Below are 21066 nucleotides of genomic sequence, written 5' to 3'. Positions count from 1 at the left end.
TGTAGTTGAGACAGAGAGCCAACAGACGTGCTTTGCTTGTCAATTAAAATTGATTGCAACATACTACCTAAATGGGGATTTGGATGTCAAAAAAGGTAGACTTTTGTCCGCTACCTAGCTGTCATCTTTGAATTAACCATGCCCCGTTGCATTCATTGAGCCCACGAGGGAAATAATTAAGTAACCTTCATGTAAGACTTTGGGGTGTCATTGGACTGTGGACAGCAACACAGTTCTAAATCTGTATGATGGGGTTGGGTTGAGATTGCAGCACAACTTTTTCTATTGAGAAGTTTCATGAAGATCATTTTAATTCTAAACTTGTTGTTTGCCATTTTTATGGGTTTCTGTTTAGTACGTTCTCAAGTCAAATTTGAAATAGTATGCCCTCGTAATAAGCTAGCTGACTTTTATTCTTTTAAAATGCAATTAAATTCTACCTTTCGGTTATGTCACCCTATAGATTAAAAATTTTAAAAGAAGAATTTCGGGTATATTATAAATTCAAAATTTAAAAAACAGAATTTTAAAAGCAGAATTTCGGGTTTATTAAAAAAATTAAGCTCACCAAGTCCTTTAGTGAGTTTAACTCCAATACCTATATAATTGACATCAAACGACGAATTCAAATTGTTGAAACTATTATACTTTACAAGTAATGTGTTTACATGTCAAATATATATATTTTGTAATTAATTTAACATAAATCAAGGGTCAAAATTATTATTATTATTATTATTATTATTATTATTATTATTTTAACCTCTTTATCAGTTTTGAGGCTTTCTTAAATTAATTCGTGTGGCCTTATTTTCTTTCCTTGACCCGCGATCTTGTCCTCCCTCCCAATTTTGTTTAGTGGGGATACTAAGCAGATAGCTAAATTTCATTACAGCATGCTTTATTAGTAGATTCAACATATTTGATGATATCTGAAATAGGAACTTATTCTTATCCTATAGGTTTGCAATTAAATATCATTATTGTAAGAAATATTTTGCACCACACGTTCATAGAATAAGTGGATATTAATAAACCATAACAACATTCAAATATACGAAATAAAGTATAATGCTCAAAAATTGAATTATAACTGCCAAGTAAACTAATCTTCAAACACAGAAGCTACGTACTACCAGAATTCATGATGCAGTTGGCTATTGACATCTAGATATTATTCACCACCTCTTGCATTGATGGACGGAGTGATGGGTTCTTATTCAAACACTCATAAGAAATCTTAATCAATTTGAGCATTTCATTGATGACTTGTCCTGTTGGTGGTTCAATGCGTTGGTCAAGGATATCTTCGAGTATGATTTCGTCTTCATCAGAAGTTGATAGATTGATCATATCACCCGGGTGCTTACCCATAAGAAGTTCCAACATGATTACTCCAAAGCTATACACGTCACATTTTTCAGTCATCCTCATTGTATATGCTAGTTCTGGAGAAAAAAACAAAATTAAGATTGCAATTATTTGCACTTTAATTTTTTATACATGTAAGTGATGGATATTAAAATACCATAATAGGGTGTTTAAGTATACAGAACCTGGTGCTATGTAACCGCAGGTTCCAGCAAGCATGCTCCAATTAGAAGACTCCGGCTTGAGAAATTTTGCAGTACCAAAATCCGAGATACTTGCTGTAAACTCTGAATCGAGCAAGATGTTTCTGGAAGTTACATCCCGATGTACTATTGGTGGATAGCAATCATGATGCAAGTGTGAGAGAGCACAAGCAACATCTCTCAGTATAACCTTTCTCTTTGCCCAATCTAGCTCTATTGCTTCCTCACTATTGAGAATGTTATGTAAATCCCTCTTCTCATAATACTTGTATACAAGAAATTTATTTTGTGGTGAGGAACAATAACCAAATAATTTAGCAATGTTGCGGTGTCGAACCTGGGTTATAGTGCTAATTTCTCTATGGAATGCTTCAAAATCTATTGAGGTTTCACCACCTGCTAAGTGGATTTTCTTTACAGCTACTGTGAGGTTATCTGAGGCTAAAATCGCTTTGTAAACTCTTGCATGGCCTCCACTTCCAATGCAATATTTCTCATCAAAATTCTCTGTGGCCCTTATAATCTCCTCATATGCATCTCTCCCATCAAAATTCCACACTGAAAAGATTTCTCCTCTACTAGGATTGCCAATGTGTACAGATTTTGGTTTTCTTTTTTTTGAGTATAGGACGCAAAGTAGACAGAGTATAAAAGAAGTTACTAATGCACCAACGCAAATTAGAATTGCAATCAACTTAACCATTTGTAGTCTAGTTGAGCCATTATTATCTTTGACAAATCTATCACACAATGGCAAACCTTCAACAGTGCCACAAAGATTTTTGTTGTGCATAAACCATTGTTCTAGGGCTTCTTGGAAAAACTTTTTATCAGGCACTGGACCCTCTAGTTGGTTGTGTGATAAATCCATGGTTGACAAGCTTAACAAGTCCCCCAATGAAGATGGAATCTGACCAGTTAGATTGTTATGAGATAGATTAAGATTTTGTAACATGATTAAGTGGGCTAATGTTATTGGTATTTCCCCAGTCAAAGAATTTGAGTTTAAATCTAGGAAGTACAGTAAGTATACTAAGTTTCCAAAATGGGATGGAATTTTTCCAGACAACCTATTGTTGCTGAGGTTTAATAATTGAAGATTAACACAATTGCCTAGTTCTTCTGGCACACTTGTAAGACTGTTTGATGATATATCAAATTCTATTAAAGCATGTAACATACCCAACTCTTTTGGTATATTTCCTGTGAAATTGTTGTGATCCAAGTTGAGTTTAATCAATCTTTTTAATCTACCAAGTTCGACCGGTATAAACCCTGAAAGAGAATTTGATGAGAGATGAACAATGCCCATATTACTTAGGTTTCCTAAAGTGGTAGGGATTTCTCCACTCAATAAGTTATTTGATAGGTCGAGGTCTGTCAAATTTGTAAGCCTACCAATTTCAGGGAATATTTGTCCAGATATCTTATTATCCCGAAGATACAACAAGACCAGATTGGTTAAGTTTGCGAAATTAGTAGATAATTCTCCACTTATATTGTTATTTGATAGGTCTAGTTTTTTCAAATATGTAAGCCTACCAATTTCAGGAGGGATTGATCCAGAGAGCTTATTATCCATAATAAATAGATAGACAAGATTGGTTAAGTTTTCTAAATTAGGTATTTCTCCACTCACAAAGTTGTCTGATAGCTCTAAATCTGTCAAATGTATAAGTTTACCAATTTCAGAAGGTATTGGTCCTGAGAGACTATTATTCCAAAGAAGAAAGGTGTTCAAATTACTTAGGTTTCCTAGGGTGCTAGGAATTTCTCCACTCAAAGAGTTATTATATAGAACCATATCTGTCAAATCTGTAAGTTTACCCATTTCTGGAGGGATGGATCCACTCAAAAAGTTTGATGATAGCTCTAAATCTGTCAAATGTATAAGTTCACCAATTTCAGAAGGGATCGATCCAGAAAGATTATTACCCCAAAGATACAAGGCTATTATTTTTGTCAAGTTTCCAATGCTAGACGGGATCGATCCAGAAAGATTATTACCCGAAAGATACAAGACTTTTATGTTTGTCAAGTTTCCAATGCTAGACGGGATCAAACCGCTGAGAACATTATGACCAAGAGAAAGATATGTGAGTTTTGAGCAAAGACATATTGATGGAGGAATTACTCCACTGAGTTGATTATAACTTAGATTAAACGTCCTAATGGATGGAAGAGCAGAGAAATTAAGAGCATCTAATTTCCCAACTAGACTCTTATCGGAAAGAGAAATTCTAGTAATGACTTGCCTTTTTTTGTTATTGTCGCGGCAAGTGATTCCAGTCCAGTTGCATGGATGGACATGCAAATTCCAAGATGAAAGAGGTTGTTGGGACTGGAGAGTGGATTTCCAATGGAGAAGAGCTTGTGCTTGAGATGTGAGAGAAGATTGAACCAGAGGGAGTAGAAAGAGGGTAAGGAACAAGAGAATGTCCCTCATTGCTAAAATGCTAAAAGCCTAACTTACAGATTGTGTGGTTACTTATCAAGGCACCAGGGCTGGCCCTCTTATATATTCAGCAGTGAGACATGATCGATGATACGGCAGCTGGGAATTCAAGCAAAGCCAATAGGCGTGCTTGACCGCCAATTAGAAAGCCGAATTACTGAATTTGGTTTTAAATTGAATGCAACATATGTATTTAATGAATAGGGATTTGTATATAAAAAAGAGGAGACGTGTGTGTGCAACTGCAGTAGTTGGTGTAAGGACTCCAACACATCAGCGGAATTAATAGGAATAGAGACAGGAAAAGTCCAGTGCACTTATCAGTTCTTTGGTTCACATTAACCTTAGAGACGTGCTTATTTGCCTGCTAATTAAAATTGATTGCAACATATAAAGTACATGAATAGGGATTTGGATGTCAAAAAAGGTTGACTTTTGTGTGCTACCTAGCTAGATGTCATCTTTGAATTAATTACCCACAAATGGAGAAAGGGTTGTGTTGAGAGGGAAATAAGAAGCCTTAATTGAAGACTTTGTGGTGTCATTAATTGGAGTGCTGTGGACAGCAACACGTATATGAATTTTGAAAACATATTTGTTAATTTAGTAAAAAATTTTGTGGATCCACAAGAAGAATCTATAATATTGGATTTACAAAACATATTATCAACACAACGGGCATTAAAAAATTTAATTAATGAACAATTTCACCCCTCAATTAATCCTCTGTCTAACTGCTATGTACGTATTTCCTTTTTTCTATTGACAAGTTTCATGAAGATCATTTTCTAAACTTGTTGTTTGTCATTTTTATGGGTTTCTGTTTACCATGTTCTCAAGTCAAATTTGAAATAGTGTGCCATCGTAATAAGCTAGCTGGCTTTTATTCTTTTTAAATGCAATTAAATTCTAACTTTCAGTTATGTCACTTTACAACAACAACAATCAAGATTTAGTTCCGACCAAATTGGGGTAGGCTAGAAATGAAACCAAAGCCTTTCGGTTATGTCACTCTATTGATTATAAATTTTAAAAGCTGAATATCAGCTTTATTACAAGTTCTATAACTAAGGTATTTTAAAGCTCACCAAGTTTTTGGTGAGTTTAATTACAAAACCTATCGGATTGACATCAAACAACGAATCCAAATTGTGGACATTGTTCTACTTCACTGCTTTGTAATGTGTTTACATGTCAAACATGTAAATTTTGTAATTAATTTAATATAAAATCAAGCTGTAAAAAATAACTTATAAATATTCTTTCTTGACTGCTTTCTTAGTTTGAGGCTTTGTTAAATTGAAACATGTGGCCTTATTTTCTTTCCTTGACCTGTGATTTTTTCCTCCCTCCCAATTTTTCTTTAGTGTGGATACTGACAAATGTTGTACTGTAACTTTCTTTATTAATTTGGACTCTCTGACTTGTACTACTTGCCCACAGATGGAAAATTTATAAGATAGACCCATGTATAAATTCGAACAGCCTACCAATACACAAAACACTGCTGGTACCAACTAGTACCAGTGCCAGAAAAATTACAGTGGCCAATTTTAGCAAGTATTACAATAGTACAAGCTTTGAAAATTGGTACAAAAACCAAGAATAGTTGAAATCATGGCTCTGAAAATTAGAACTGGAATTGGAATTAGTGAGTTGAATAGGGAATCAGAAATGACTGAGATCAGAAACTCTAATTTTTTCCAAAAATATTGTTTTGTACTAAAAGAAAAAATTTTGTAAAAAGTTTTTTTTTTACTGATATGGTTCTTTTCAAGAGGCATGCATCAATATAAGTTATTTGTTAATTAAGAGGATAAATTTAGGTAGGGTCCACAAGTGACGTCTTATCTCCAGTTTTCTCATTTATTTTTGAGGTTGACTTTGTTAATTGTATAAAAAGTGGATGAAAAACCGGAGCAAAACTCGGTTGTATCGGTCCGTTTCACCGATTCCATATATTGAAAGAATATTCCATTGATTTTCATGGTCAAATTTGTTATTTGTGTAACTTAGGCTTAACTCAGCTCGGCCTGGCCAATTTAGCCTGACTGGCCGAATCAACTATCGGCATCTTGCCTAAAATTATAATTACTTGGATAGTAACAAAACTAATTTAAATTTTGTTGCTCAGATGTCTTTTTTCTTCCAAGGATAGAATACTGGAGATGATTAAAACCACTTGATCTTTGACATGAGGATCCTTGACGAAAATTGGGCCTTTGGTGAATATTGGGCTCGCCACTTTAAGGATTAGTGGAAATATAATTAATAACTGGAATTTATCTACTTTGGGCCTGAGTTCAAATTTGAGCGGAGACTAAGAATGCAACAATGTGATTATTGTTTTCGAAATTTTGAGTTTGAGGTGCACGTGGTCTGGTTTTTTAGCTCCCAACATATTATATAAGGTTTGTTAATTATTTCTTCTTCTTTTGTTCAATCAAACCTTTTCAAAATTCTGTACTTGGTTCAATTATGCACATTCTATCATTAAGAAATGATGTGGTACGGTGACATATTATCTTTTTTGAAAAGTTTCGTAGAAGCTGTGAAATTGTGAGCGGATCTCGAACTCTCGATCTTTGGGTAACCATAGTCTTAGAACTTTTTCTTCTAGCCAACTGTGTGCTACCATCCCATCTCTATAGTGTCATGTTATCAATGACTTTTTACTATTTATTTAGATTGGTACAAAAATTCAATGATCTTAAAACAACCATTTTGTAAAATACTTAATAAATAGTAAAAAAACATTCAAAAATATGTAAAATTTGATAGGCAAGCACATTTTAAAATATCCATCATGTTAAACGATTTGTATCGACTGTTTGGATTTTGAAAATTTTGAAAATGTAGAGTTTAATTTAGTATCATCAAAAATGGGTGCAAGTGGATCCCTCCTCATAAATATGTATATATACATACATATATGTATATATATATATATATAATTATATATATATATATAGAGAGAGAGAGAGGAAGGTTTCAATGCACCTAAAGTTTTGTACTCCCATTTACTATTATTTGAGATGAACAGCTGATAGATATCAGGATCTGTACGATCGAGTCGCTCCATCAGCGAAACAATAACGTCAATTTGTTCTCCATTTCATTTAGTAACGCTCCCCACCTGTCCAGTCCCTTCTTTTCCTGGTTCCAGTATTTCCCTTGTTTTCGCGGCTGAGAGAACCTCGTGCCCTCACCCTTGCCCTCGGCTCAATCTCTTTCTCACACCTGAGCCACCCTCTTCATTTTAAACTAAAATGCACGCTCTTCTCCTCTCTTTCTTGTTGCCTCTCCACTTCGGCCGCCGATCTCCCTCTCTCTTGAACCCAGATCTTATCGTTTATCCATTCTCTCCTTTCTCCTTTGGAGATGCACCCCAGTTATTTTGAGACGCATACCCAGGTTAATCCTCGGTTGTAATCACATAGCTGATGTATCTCTCTCTCTCTTTTACTTTTGTGCTATAATCTTGAGTTTACTGATTTTGTTCTAGTTTTATTGATTTGCCCTGATTGATTTTGCTTTGCGTAGTAACTGAAGCCCACGAAGTTTTTTGTTTTAGAAAGTTTAATTAAAATTGCTATATTAATAGAATATGCAATGAGGAATTTGGAAATACAACCTTTTTATAAGTTTGCATTGAAATATTTTTCTTATTGTAGAATCTGCAATGAGAGATTTGAAGTTCAAATTATACTGCTATCCTTTTTATATGTTAGTTGATTCAAAGAGATGCCACAGCAACAAATTTGTAATTCTTATTAATGTCTGCACTCTTCCTGAGAACCGGCATATAGCATATTAGAACATGCACACATCATCTCGTGAGGCATTTCATATTATTTATTGTTGTAATGCGCATCAGCATTGATACTTTGTGACTGTTTATTTGCATTTCCTCTGTTATATTTAATTGTCTGTTATTACTAATATTTTTTAAATTTGCAATGATAAGAATTTAGGAGAAAACATACTCGGCAAGGAGGAGGTGTATAAGGTCATAGTAGGTTGTAGGTGTCAATCTGTTTATGGACAGTGATGCTGGTTCTAAGCTTGTGAATTGTTAAAATTTTAATTCTCTTTGGTGTAATGTATGATCAAGTATGATGTAGCATGTGTAATCTAGGATTTCCTACTTTCCATTAATGTATGATTTAGCTACTGTTATGTTGTTATAAGTCGATAAAATTTGTGGTGACTTGTTTATAAAATGTGATAACTATCATTGATCAGTAATCGATTGACTGTACCAATTGGTACATAATGTTTTTGTACTTATGCTACAAACTAATCATGTAAAAACAAAATTATCATGCACAATTCAATAAAATCTCGTGGTGAATATTATTTTATAAATTGATCTGAATGAAAAAAACAATAATACACTTGCACAACAACTGATGAGAGTATATGCTTAATATACATATTAGATAACAATTTCAAATGTATATGCTTAATAAATTGAGCCTGACAGCACAATTTCAAATGTATATGCTTAATATACATATTAGATAACAATTGTAGAACTACTGGTGAATCATAAACTCAATGAAAATTTCAATTTGTTTACCGTACAACAAGGAAAATATTCAAGTCCCTTGTAAATTCCAATTTATTTATGGTACTTAATCAGGCTCAAATTCAACCTATTAAAAAAATAATACAATACACAAAAGAATTACAATTGAAATTACAAAAATTCATAACACTACCAAGAAAAGCTTACATATTCAGATAAATTAGAATTTTTTTTTTTTTTGGAGTCTTACATGACCCATAGGTCTACACTAGTTCCTCTATGCTAAAAACATTCGCAGTACAGACTGTTTTTCCCACCCATAAATCCTACCCTGATTAGCTAGCCCTTATAATCTCCTCGTATGCATCTCTTCCATCAAAATTCCACACAGAAAAGGTTTCTCCTCTACTAGGATTGCCAATTTGCTCTGGTTTTGCTTTTCCCTTTTTTGTGTAAACTAGGTAAAGTAGCCCGAGTAAGAAAGATGTTAGTAATGCAGCACAACAAGTTAGAGTTGCAATCAACTTAACCATTCCTTGTCTAGTTAAGTCATTCTTATGTTTAACAAATCCATCACACAAGTGTAAACCTTGAATAGTGCCACAAAGATTTTTGTTGTGTATAAACCATTGTTCTGGGGCTTTATCAAAAATCTTTATGTCAGGCACTGGACCCTCCAATTGATTGTATGACAAATCTATTGTTAACAAACTTAACAAGTCGCCCAATGAAGGTGGAATTTGACCGGTTAGATTGTTGTGAGATAGATTAAAATTTTGCAACATGATTAAGTTCGTTAGTGTTATTGGTATTTCGCCTGTTAAAAAGTTTGAGCTTAGATCTAGAAGGTCCAGTAAGTGCACTAAGTTTCCGAAATGGGAATGAATTTTTCCTATCAAATTGTTACTGCTGAGGTTTAATAATTGAAGATTAATACAATTGCCTAGTTCTTGTGGCACACTAGTCAGTTTATTTGACGATATATCCAGATTTATCAAAGAATGTAACACTCCGAACTCTTTTGGTACATCTCCTACGAAATTGTTGTGGCTTAAATTGAGTTCAATCAATCTTTTTAATCTACCAAGTTGTGTTGGTATTACCCCTGATAGATAATTTGAAGAGATATCAACAATGATCATATTGCTTAGATTTCCTATTGTGCTTGGAATTTCTCCACTGAAAAAGTTTTTTGATATATATAACCATGTCATATTTGTAAGTCCACCAATTTCAGGAGGGATTGATCCAGAGAGATTATTGTCATGAAGATGCATGTAGAGAAGTTGGGTTAAGTTTTCAAAATTAGTTGGCATTTCTCCAATTAGAAAGTTTTCTGCTAGATCTAAGATTTGCAAATTTCTAAGCTTACCAATTCCAGGAGGGATTGGTCCGGAGAGGTTATTATGACCAAGAGCCAACAAGTCAAGATTGGTTAAGTTTCCTACATTAGTAGGTATTTCACCATTTAGAAAGTTTTCTGATAGTTCTAATTCAATCAAATGTCTGAGTTTACAAATTTCAGGAGGGATCGGTCCGGAGAGCTTGTTACCCGCAAGATATATATACTCAAGACTAGTTAAGTTTTCCAAATTAGTAGGTATTTCTCCACCCAAAAAGTTTCTTTGTAGTGCTAACTCTGTCAAATGTGTAAGTTTGCCAATTTCAAGAGGGATCAGTCCAGAGAGCTTATTATCATGAAGAGATAGAATGTCAAGATTGGTTAAATTTTCTAAAGTAGCAGGTATTTCCCCTATTAGAAAGTTTTGTGGTAGGATTAAACTTGTCAAATGTGTAAGTTTACCAACTTCAACAGGGATTGGTCCAGAGAGCATATTACTCCAAAGTGCCAGATTCACAAGATTGGTTAAGTTTTCTAAATTAGTAGGTATTTCTCCGCTCAGAAAGTTTTTTGATAATCTTAAGTGTCTCAAATATGTCAGCTCACCAATTTCAGGAGGGATCAGTCCTGAGAGATTGTTAAACGAAAGATACAAATATTTTATGTTTGTTAAGTTTCCAATGCTTGATGGGATCAAACCACTGAGAACATTAATAGTGAGATTAAGATATGTGAGTTTTGAGAAGAGACATATTGATGGAGGAATTACTCCACTGAGTTCATTATCACTGAGATCAAAAGTTCTAATGGATGGAAGAGCAGAGAAATTCAGAGCATCTAATTTCCCAACTAGACCCTTATTCGAAAGAGAGATTTTAGTAATGACTTGCCTTCTTTCATTAATGTCACGGCAAGTGATTCCGGTCCAGCTGCATGGGTGGGCACTCAGATTCCAAGATGAAAGCGGCTGTTGAGTCTGGAGAGTTGATTTCCAATGAAGAAGAGCTTGTGCTTGAGATGTGAGGGAAGATTGAACCAGAGGGAGTAGATGGAAGGTAAGGAACAAGAGAATGCTCCTCATTGCTAAAATGGTAAATGCTCAATCTATTGCTTTTGATACCTTTCAAGGCATCAGAGCTGGCCCTCTTATAAACTTAGTGGTGAGACAGAGGATAAAGTCGTAGCTAGCAATTAAAATGAATAGAAATTGGAAGTATAGTCCAGTGGACTTGTCGATCTGTTATGTGGTTCGAACAGAGAAGCAGAAGTGCTAGGCATCCAGTTAGAAACCCAAATTACTAAACTTTGTTACAATTAATTGAATGTACTATATTTTACGAATAGGAACTTGGATATATAAAAATAAAAGAGAATACACTTGTGTTACGTACCAGTCGTCTATAAATTAACCATGCTCCATGTACATTCAGTCACCAATTAAGTACAGTCACGGCCAGATGGCTAAGGCTGCATTCGGAGGGAATAAAGAAGCCTTCATTTCATAGAAGACTTCATTCGGGGTTTCATTGAATGTGGCCTGAGAGCAACACGTTCGGTGCTGTCCATCAGATATTTTGTTATCAAATGTTAACCAACACATATAAATAAAAATTAAGATAAAACAGGTAGTGTTAAGTTGACCTATTACTAGTCAGGTCAGACCGGACAAAAAAAGATATGAAAAAAAAATTATTATATGTATAGTCCGATATATCCACCGGATTTAGTGTTATCGAACTCATATATAAACAAACTTAGATAAACAAGTAGGATTATTGTACTACAGTATTTTCTTAAAATAAATTCAGAAATAATTATTTTGAATTAGACATTTTTTTTCAAATTAGAAGTTAAATTAATTGCATAAATAATTATTTATTTAAATTAAGGACTAATTATTTTCAAATGACAATTTGATTTGCAAATTATTTGTGAATAATATTCTGAAATATTTGCAAATTGTTTAAAAAAATGGCCGGAGTATAAAAAGATATTTGCCAATTATATTTGATTGGAAATTATAATTTCCGTTCTAATTGTAGAAAATCTCTAATTCAAAAGTAATTATTATAACTTTTTACTGTAATTTTGTACCGACTGAGCTATTGTACAATAGCGTCTGGAAAAATATAAAATATCACAAGAAGTACTGTGCCGCTATATGAATGTAGAAGTTGTTTCATAACATCCTAGGAATGTTCGGAGATTTTTCAATAATGATATCAATTTTTTTAAATGCTACACAAGAAAAATCGGCACACATAAGGACAAAAAATGTGACTATACACAGTCCAAAAAGCTAATAACACACTGTTACTTACACGACCGTATCAGCAAGTATCGTGTATTAATAGGTGGGTACATTGTACACAGTTTCTGAACCATGTCTTTATAGTACTAACATATATAGTTAATACAAATTAACCGTGTCAGGTTTCAAAAAAAAAACGCGCTTAAAATGGTGATTTCTACAGAATCAATGTAATTGTGTACATTATAAAGGGATAGTGTATGATTTAGAATAGTGTATGATTTCTTTTTTTTTATATGATTTATAATTGGCTAGCATCCATATTTGCTAGCCTTAATTCAGGTAATATTTACAACATACAACATACAACAAACAACATTTGAACACACAAAAAACAACATTCATGTAAACAACATACCCGTCCTCTATGAATTAACCATGCTCCATGTACATTCAATCATCATTAACGTAACATTCAGGGCCAGGAGGATAAGATATGGTTTTGGTGGGAAATAATTAAGAAGCCTTTCACTTCATGGAAGACTTCGTTCGGGGTGTTTATTTGACTACGGAGAGCAACAGGGCAGACTATTCAAAATGTTAGAAAATTCATTTTGGTTGCCATCACAAATAATATACGGTTAAGTGAATTATTCAAAATTATCAAATACGATAATAAGTACAAAATTGTTCTTATCCATGCCGAAAAGTTAGTATTTATATCCTACACTAGTACAATTAAACCATACACGATCCAAAAAGCTAATGTCACACAGTTACACAATCGTGTTAGCGAGCGTCATATATGAATAGATGGGTACATTGTACACAGTTTCCGAACCATGTCTATATAGTACTAACATACACGGATAATAGAAATGAACTGTGTCAGGTCTCAAAAAAAAGGGCGTTAAAAATAATGATTTCTACAGGGCCAAAGTAACCGTGTGCAATAACAACGGTTATATACACAGTTTCTATAAGGCATCCATGCATTATTTTGGAAATTATACAAGATTTGTTAACTAGCTAGAACCGTGAAGGATTTTTTTATATATATGATTTATAATTGACACGCATCCAGATTTGCTAGCCATTAAACATACAATTAAGATTACACATCCATAATTTAATAAATATCCAACATCACATCATACAAAAAAAATCAGTCATATATTCATTAATAATTCAACAAACATGAATATTCAACATTCAATAAATATTCAATATTCAACAAACAGATACAATTCACATCCATAATATACATTATACAAACAATTCACATCATCAACATTTCATCTAGAGGACCTCTGAGAGGTAATAATTAAAATGAAAAGTCAAAACTTCAACAAATGAAGCTAAGAAGAAAATAAAACCAATAAAGAAAACAGAACCTGACATTCTAGCCTTGTAAACGGTTCCCGTTTCAGGTTCTCCTTTAGACTCCACTGATCAAGAATTGCCATTGGTTTCATCATTCCCTATCATAATTTGCAAAATAAATTCAGATCATGCAACAGACAAACATATATAACCCGCAAGTACATTATGAAGTTCACACAAACATGTTATTTTTCTCCTTCAACTTTGCATATCAGCCTTCAACAACTTTACATTAACCCATGTATACACATCATTATGGAGCAAACAAATTAAAGCCAGTTTATGCAAGTAAAGCCAATTTATTCTCTATTAGTTTCATATATATTTTTTTTGAAGCCTAACTCAAGATAAATCAGAACTTAAAAGTTTGCACACAAATTAAAATATTATCCTCTTAATCGGGGTGGTGAGAATAGACTCTGATTCTCTGCCTCCTACCTTGCATCCTTTGTTATGTTTCTCCAAAGGGAGACGAAGACCGAACGTAGAAAGACACATACACAAGGAGGAGGAAATCATTTGTTTTATGTCTTTCACGATTAGTCTTGACCTCCTACTTTGAGTTGTTCTTACTCACGAAAAATCTAGCTAACGAGTTTAAAATGCAAAATGGAACTATGTTGGAAAATTAGTGGTTCTCATAGCGGTGCCAAAACCCTAAAGAGACATTGGCTATATATATGAAACCCTAAAGTGAGAAGTGGAGAGGGAGCTTGAGAGACCAACCGTGGAGTTAAAGAGGGAGAAGATACCAAGGAGCTAAGAGTTATTTACTTAAATGTGGAACGGCGGAGTTGTTCATAATTAAAGACCGCGCAAAATTCGAAGTGGCGCCAAAAAAATAAAAAGGCCTAAGTAGTAATCATACACGGTTCAAACCAGTGTTCTAAATAGCGCGCTATAGTGATGCAATAGCAGCGCTATAGCGTTTTCAGACCTTAAACACTACGTTATGGGATAAAAGTGCGTTATTTCAGCTACGACCGCTATAGCGGTAATAGCAGTCCGCTATCTACGCTACACGCTACACGCTATAGTGCACGATATACTACATAGGCTTTTATATAAAGGCCCAAATTAAAAATTTATTTTAAAGATCAATTTTTTCAAGATCCAGATTGATTTTGTTCTTAATAAAAACTGATAAATAGTTTATTCCATGATGCCTATCTTTTTTTTTAATAAAAAAATATAATTTATGCCATAATGCTTAGGATATTTGAATGAAAAAAGATAAATAATTTATGATATTATTAGTGATATTTTGAATAGTAATTTGGACTTTATACTGGTTCAATATGAATATTCTAATTCCTTAATAAATTTTGTGTTACATATTGCTCTATAAGACTTTAAATAAAATTGATAATTAGTAGAAATATAAAATATAATTTTTTTAAACTAAAAACGCTATGTAGGATAGTTTTGGCTATAGCTACACTATTCGTAATAGTTCCTAACCTTTCCGCAATGATGCAATAATCGCTATTTAAAACCTTGGTTTAAACAAAATAACCGTGTACAGAGAAGTTGAACAAACATCAGTCCTAACAAAACTGTGTATACTTTACAAAAATAGGCACAATAAAATTAAAACCCTAATTCACAGGGGGTTTATACATGTTCATTTCTACAAAACCATGTACGCTAATTATTATTTAATTTTTTTTTATATTCCTGTTTGCTAGCCAGTAATGAATCATAAAATAAACTTCATACAAAAGGATCTTGCTACTTTGAATTTGATCAAGATTGTGAAGGTTATTCACAACTTTTCCCAATCGTGGAACCTCTCCATGGACATAATTTGTCTCACATCCATGCAAATGTTCAGTTATGTATGTGGGCCTGATTTTAGGAGTATGCGGGGGGTGGCAGGGGGGCGGCAGCCCCCTGCGAGCGGTGTAGAATTTTAATTCTGAGAAGTCAAATTGCATGAAAATCCTTTAACCGACGGCCCAGATGAGTCTAATTACCGATCAAGATGAACGGTCCAGATTAGCGTTCTTCTATTGCACCCTTTCATTGGGTTTATCTTTTATTTATACATTAAATCTCTCTGTAATTTGGTTGTAACTGACTTTTGAGAAATAGTGAATTTTGTTTGGCGAGCGGCCGTGGGTTTTCTTCCCCTAGAGGGTTTCCCACGTAAAATCTGTGTGTTCTGTTTTGTGATTTTTCTCAATTTTCTTTCTTTCTGTGTTGTGTGATTGCTCTCGGGTACTCAATTTCTCAACATGTTCCACTGCTAAGAAAAAGTGCGATTAAACCGTCATACTATGATGATTGAATACACAGTTGCTAGTTATTGAATAATATTGATTGCTCCTCTTATTTGTCTGATTGCGGTAGTCGAGTCTTATAGCTCGCCATATTTCCTCTAAGTGCCATCGTGTTAAACCTGGACAAGCAAACAAGATTGCACACGAGGGGTATTGAAGATGAGCGACAAAGAGTTGAAGTCTCGATCTACCTCAATTAGAGGGTTAAGTGTGAAGAGGCGGTCGAGACATACAATATATTAATTACTACAGAAGTTTTGGTTGAGAGACACAAATGAACCATACATGACTTCTACCAAAAACTATGTTTGGAAACTGAGAAATATTTTACACGATTTTCTCAAGTTAACCGTGTATGAAGTAGTACAAACGTACATGGCTGGATATTATGAAACCGTGTACAAAATAATTGTGACTTACGAACATGGTTCAAAACTTTTAGACCGTTTTTGTATGTTGGAGCTTTTTTCGGCTAATGCCTCCTCAGACACTGTTAATGTGGAAATTTTTGGCATCCGTGTAACATATGTTGTGTATGATCATGTTTTCTGTAATAGTGTTAGCTCCAGATAATTAAATTTCACTGCTGAAATGAGAAAAAAAAAATTCATATCCTATAGGTAATTTTCAAGACCATGTCCATTTTATAATTTTCTTGCAAGTATAATTTCAGTAATTAATAAATCTTTAGTAACTACAAGTCTTTTTTGGCAACGTCCTGAGGTCACTGAATTATAGGGTCTTCAATGACATTGGATGATCTCTGATAATCTTAACTGTTAATTCATTCATGATGACTCCTCAATTTTAAATCACCCAGTTACGCAAGAATTAATAAATAAATAATGACATGACTTAAAAATGCCCGGAAATATTAATACCAATTTGCTCTGAATCACACTTACAATATAATACAGAGTGCTATTTATAGGAAAGAAGGCAATATAGCCGTTGACAATTATTTAGGTATTAAACATAATAAGGAAAATATTAAAGCAAATATTATGTAGCAGTTAGGTAGCTTATGTTGTAAATGGAGCAATTAATCTTCAGCCAAATAAAGAGATTTGTATCTTTGGATATAATCTGAAAATTTCCACGTAGCTTTTGATGTGTCAAGATGTTCATCTCCCGGTTGTTGTTTTGCTTAGCTATTTTAAACACACCCCTTCAAGTCGGAATCGCATAGATCAATAAAACTTAACTTGCGTAATATAGCTTGAACATTTGATGTATCTAATGCCTTTCTAAAGATATCCGCTAATTGTATCCTTGGTGTTTATGTAATTGATCCTTTGTGAAGATATCGTATAGATTAATAGAACCGAACTTCGTTTTTCAAAATTCCAACAGAAATGCTTAATTGAAATATTGTGCCCAGATTTTAAAAGTTCCTATTTTATGAATAGGGACCTGGATATAAAATAAATAGTGTACTGGTATTACCTACGTGTCATATATCTAGGAATTAACCATGCTCCAGGTACATTCGATCATCATTAATTAACGTAACATTCAGGGCCAGGACGATAAGGTTGTGTTTGGTGGGAAATAAGAAGGCTTCCATTTTCATCGAAGACTTCATTGGGTGTGTCATTGGACTGTGGAGAGCAACACGGCTGACTATTCAAAATGTTAGAAAATTCATCTTGGTTGCCAGTTACGACTAATATACGGTTAAATAAATGATTCATAATTATTAAATACGATTTTGTACAAGAATAATAAGTACAAAACTGTTCTTATCCATACCGAAAAGTTAGTATTTTTTTGCTTAGCAGATAATTAAATTTCATTGCTGCTTGCTTTATTAGTATATATATTCATCATAGTTGATGAACTAAGAAAAACAATTATTGGTATTATTGCACTAGCTAATTAATCCTTAACAACTACGGGTCTTTCTTTACAACATCGTGAGATCACTGAATTGTAGGCTTTATTCAATGTTGGCTGATCTCTCATAATCTTAAGCGTTAATTCATGATCTGATGATTCGGTGACTCAATTTTTAAATCTCCCAGTTATAAATAAATAATTTTTCATCAGACATGACCTAAAAAAGTCCATAAATATTAATACCAATTTGGTATTACACTAATTCCTCAAAATTGATGAATTCATTTTAAAAAATTCCAGCTGCATGTTGTTCTAACTTTTAAGCAAAGACAACAAAAAAATTAATGACTGAACCCTCAATTTTACACTAAAGCAAAAAAGAAGCCAACTAAGAAATAATGACTAGATAAGCCAACAAAAAAATAGTACGAATCATTTCCTGCAACTTAATTGATTGGTGCCTTGAAAGTTGAAACCACAACAGTACAAAAGTATGTTGAAATAGACTTAGGAAGATAGAAAGATGGAAGTCTGATTCCAAACAAATTGATGGGCAGAGCATGCATTTAGGAACTTAATTGGCAATAGATGGAAGGAAATCACAAACTTGTTCTCTTGTGATTTGATGAAGACAGATAACATCCCCACAATTAGTGTATGACAGGATTAATAAATATGAAAAGAAAAAGAGTGAGGCTATGGTAGTTCGCAATGCACGGATCATTCTGTGCATTGGATTCATATCTCCATTTTGAAAGTCCAAATAGTCGGTCAGAACCGCTCAATATTATTATCATATGAATGAGATCAAATATTATTATCATTTTGAAAGTTCAAATAGTCGTTCTGTACTTGGCAATGCATGAGATCAAATTTTATATTTTTTGGAATTTTTTGGTAATTTTTTTGCTATTTTTCGGATGGTCCAGAATTTTTAGATCAAGTGATTTTCTAATTGTCTCAAAAAGTAATAAAAAATTCAAAAATATATAAAATTTTATCTCCAAGTATATTTTCATATGATAATAATGTTGAGCAGCTTGGATCAACTATTTGAACTTTCAAAATGAAGATATGAATACAATGCACATTACGATCCACGCATTGCAAAGTACCATGGCCTCACTCAAAGAAAAATAATAAATCTATTATTGCATATGCTTAAGAAATAAGTTAATTAGCAGTATTAGAGTACTAACATAACTAGAAGAGCTAATTAATTAATACAATATAATTAAGCTCCAATCTGATAAACAACAGTATTATAAGAGATTCAATTCTAAATTTGAAGACTTACGTAGAAAAAAGTTACATATAGATAATCAAATATCTTTATACAACTGCTCCCCCAAAAGTCAAAAGCCCAAGCTAATATAACAGCTACATTAATTTAGGTCACATCCTTTAAATTCGATTAGACGATCCTAATAAATTGCTGGAAAGCGAGAGAAATAAACTGCTGGATACTTTGAGCAACGATGGGACGGTTAAGATAAATGGGCTTTATTGGGCCGGATCGTACAGGCCGAAAAATATAGTACTTTCCGATGTAACATCTGTAATTAATTGGTGCACATATCATGCAAAGAACTGCCATTGACATCTCAATCAAAGTATATATATTGGATGTCCTTAAGACCGAGCCATGCGCGCAGCAAATGTTCTCACCTGATTGATCACATGCATCAAAGTTAAAATTACACTTAAAGGAAATAATTTATTATATTTTCAATGAAATTGCTAATATTATTTCCTTAAATGGACATCATAGGTTAGGAATGATATTTTATTGTTTTCATTCATGGGATCAAATAAATAATACAATTATTTATCAATTAGTAAATAATTTATTGTAAGAGTCTAGCTACTTTGTTCTTATTTGTGCATATTTAGCTCATGGTCTATGGTTCTAAATCTAACTTGTAAAATATTTATTGCTTTAACAATCTCTCGGTATAACTCAAGGTGTTGGTGGAGATTGTACATATGAACCAGATGTGTTGTGGTAAAAATTAACAGTGAAGATCAACTCAATTCAGACATATGCAATGGGGCCTAACCTTTGGATGGCAGGGGGTTCCGTTTTTCTTGTTGTTGTTAATATGATCCATCATGCTGGTTTGACAAATGGAGAAATAAGAAAATAATTTAATTGCAAGAATTGAAGATAGTTGTAAGGAGAAATAATGAAACGGATCACTTAGAAATTATTCATGATGGACCAATCTGTTGCATGGCAATTGTATACTAGTGTATAATTAATAGTCTAATGGATAAGCACTTGCAAGTTGATACACAAATATATCGTGTTTGTGCGTTACATCACGACATATTATAATAGAGCAAAAAAAATATCATACAAAATGACATACTTTTATAGAAAATTTAGACTAAATGACAATAACATTCCTTAAATGACAAATAACATTTATTTACACAATCTTATAAGAAGTAAAATTAGGATTATATTTTATAATATTACCTAAATGTCGATTTTGTTTGCACAATCTTCATATTAAAAATAAAAAATAAGGCTCCTCATTACCCAATGAAGGTGGTTAAAATTTAGATTTCTACATATAAAATAGATGTATTTAATCAAAAGAATACAAATTATGTGATTGGAGGGTTGATATTTAATTTGAAAATTCATCTTTCAATCTCAGCCGTGGACGGATCAGGACAACTACGTGCATAATATAAGAATGGAGATTCATTTATATCTCGGAATTTTAGTTTCATTTTAAATTAATCATATAATTTCTAAACGATCATTTATATCTCGAAATGGCCATTCGGTCTTTGATAATTTGGTTATTTTTACCCCAATTCGGTCTACATGTATATAGCTTCCTACACAGTTAGCCGCACAAAAAATTGTGAAAAAATGAAAAAAACCTGGAGACTGAATTGCCAATTCGGTCTTTGTGGTTTTTGAAAAAAAAACTAATCATGCAGCTTTGCTAAATTTGATTTAATTAATTATGATTTATAAAAAAAAAATTCAGTTTGAATTGCCAATTATGGTCGGGAGGCAAAGAGGCGGAATGATGGAAGGTTAAAGAAAAAATAGGTGTTCAGTACTATTCCGTGTGACAATATGTGTGGCGGCTACAATTTTAACTAAATTTATATTTCTACATGTATAAAGGATGCATTTAATAAAAAAAAGGCAATTTATTTGACTGGAGGGTTCAGATTCAATCCGAATTTAGATCAATTAATCCCAACCGTTGCAGTTTCAGGACAGCCAATTTAATTTAAGATGCATAATATACATGAGAGATTGGTAGCTATTTCTTTTAATTTGATTAAATTGGAGAAAATCTCACATAACAAAGAAGATATTGCAATAATATTATATGCACGATTAATATTTATCACCACACATACATAGAATACATGAGTA

The 21066-nt window shown here is 33.1% G+C and overlaps 1 protein-coding gene across 1 annotated transcript; it reads right to left on the bottom strand.

Moving 5' to 3' along the window:
• Positions 1-997: 997 nt before the first annotated feature.
• On the bottom strand, positions 998-11030 carry LOC144565202 (uncharacterized). Its single transcript, XM_078314923.1, has 3 exons — positions 8905-11030; positions 1557-4038; positions 998-1448 (listed from the first exon to the last, which is right to left on the bottom strand). Exons 1-3 carry the CDS (start codon positions 10981-10983, stop codon positions 1168-1170), a joined length of 4842 nt encoding a protein of 1613 aa, XP_078171049.1. The 5' UTR covers positions 10984-11030; the 3' UTR covers positions 998-1167.
• Between the last annotated feature and the right edge of the window lie 10036 nt (positions 11031-21066).

The sequence above is a fragment of the Carex rostrata genome, chromosome 1, assembly GCF_964058835.1.
Source record: "Carex rostrata chromosome 1, lpCarRost1.2, whole genome shotgun sequence".
Taxonomy (NCBI): domain Eukaryota; kingdom Viridiplantae; phylum Streptophyta; class Magnoliopsida; order Poales; family Cyperaceae; genus Carex; species Carex rostrata.
This window is presented reverse-complemented; position numbering and strand designations above follow the sequence as displayed.

Bases quoted from the DNA above. Each gene is read 5' to 3' on its own strand.
- LOC144565202 (XM_078314923.1), bottom strand. From the start codon at position 10,983: ATGAGGAGCATTCTCTTGTTCCTTACCTTCCATCTACTCCCTCTGGTT. The intron at 4,039-8,904 runs GCTAGCTAATCA...TCTGTAAGTTAG, and splicing joins CATACGAGGAGATTATAAGG to GCTTTTAGCATTTTAGCAAT. The intron at 1,449-1,556 runs GTTCTGTATACT...TTTTTTCTCCAG, and splicing joins CTGCGGTTACATAGCACCAG to AACTAGCATATACAATGAGG.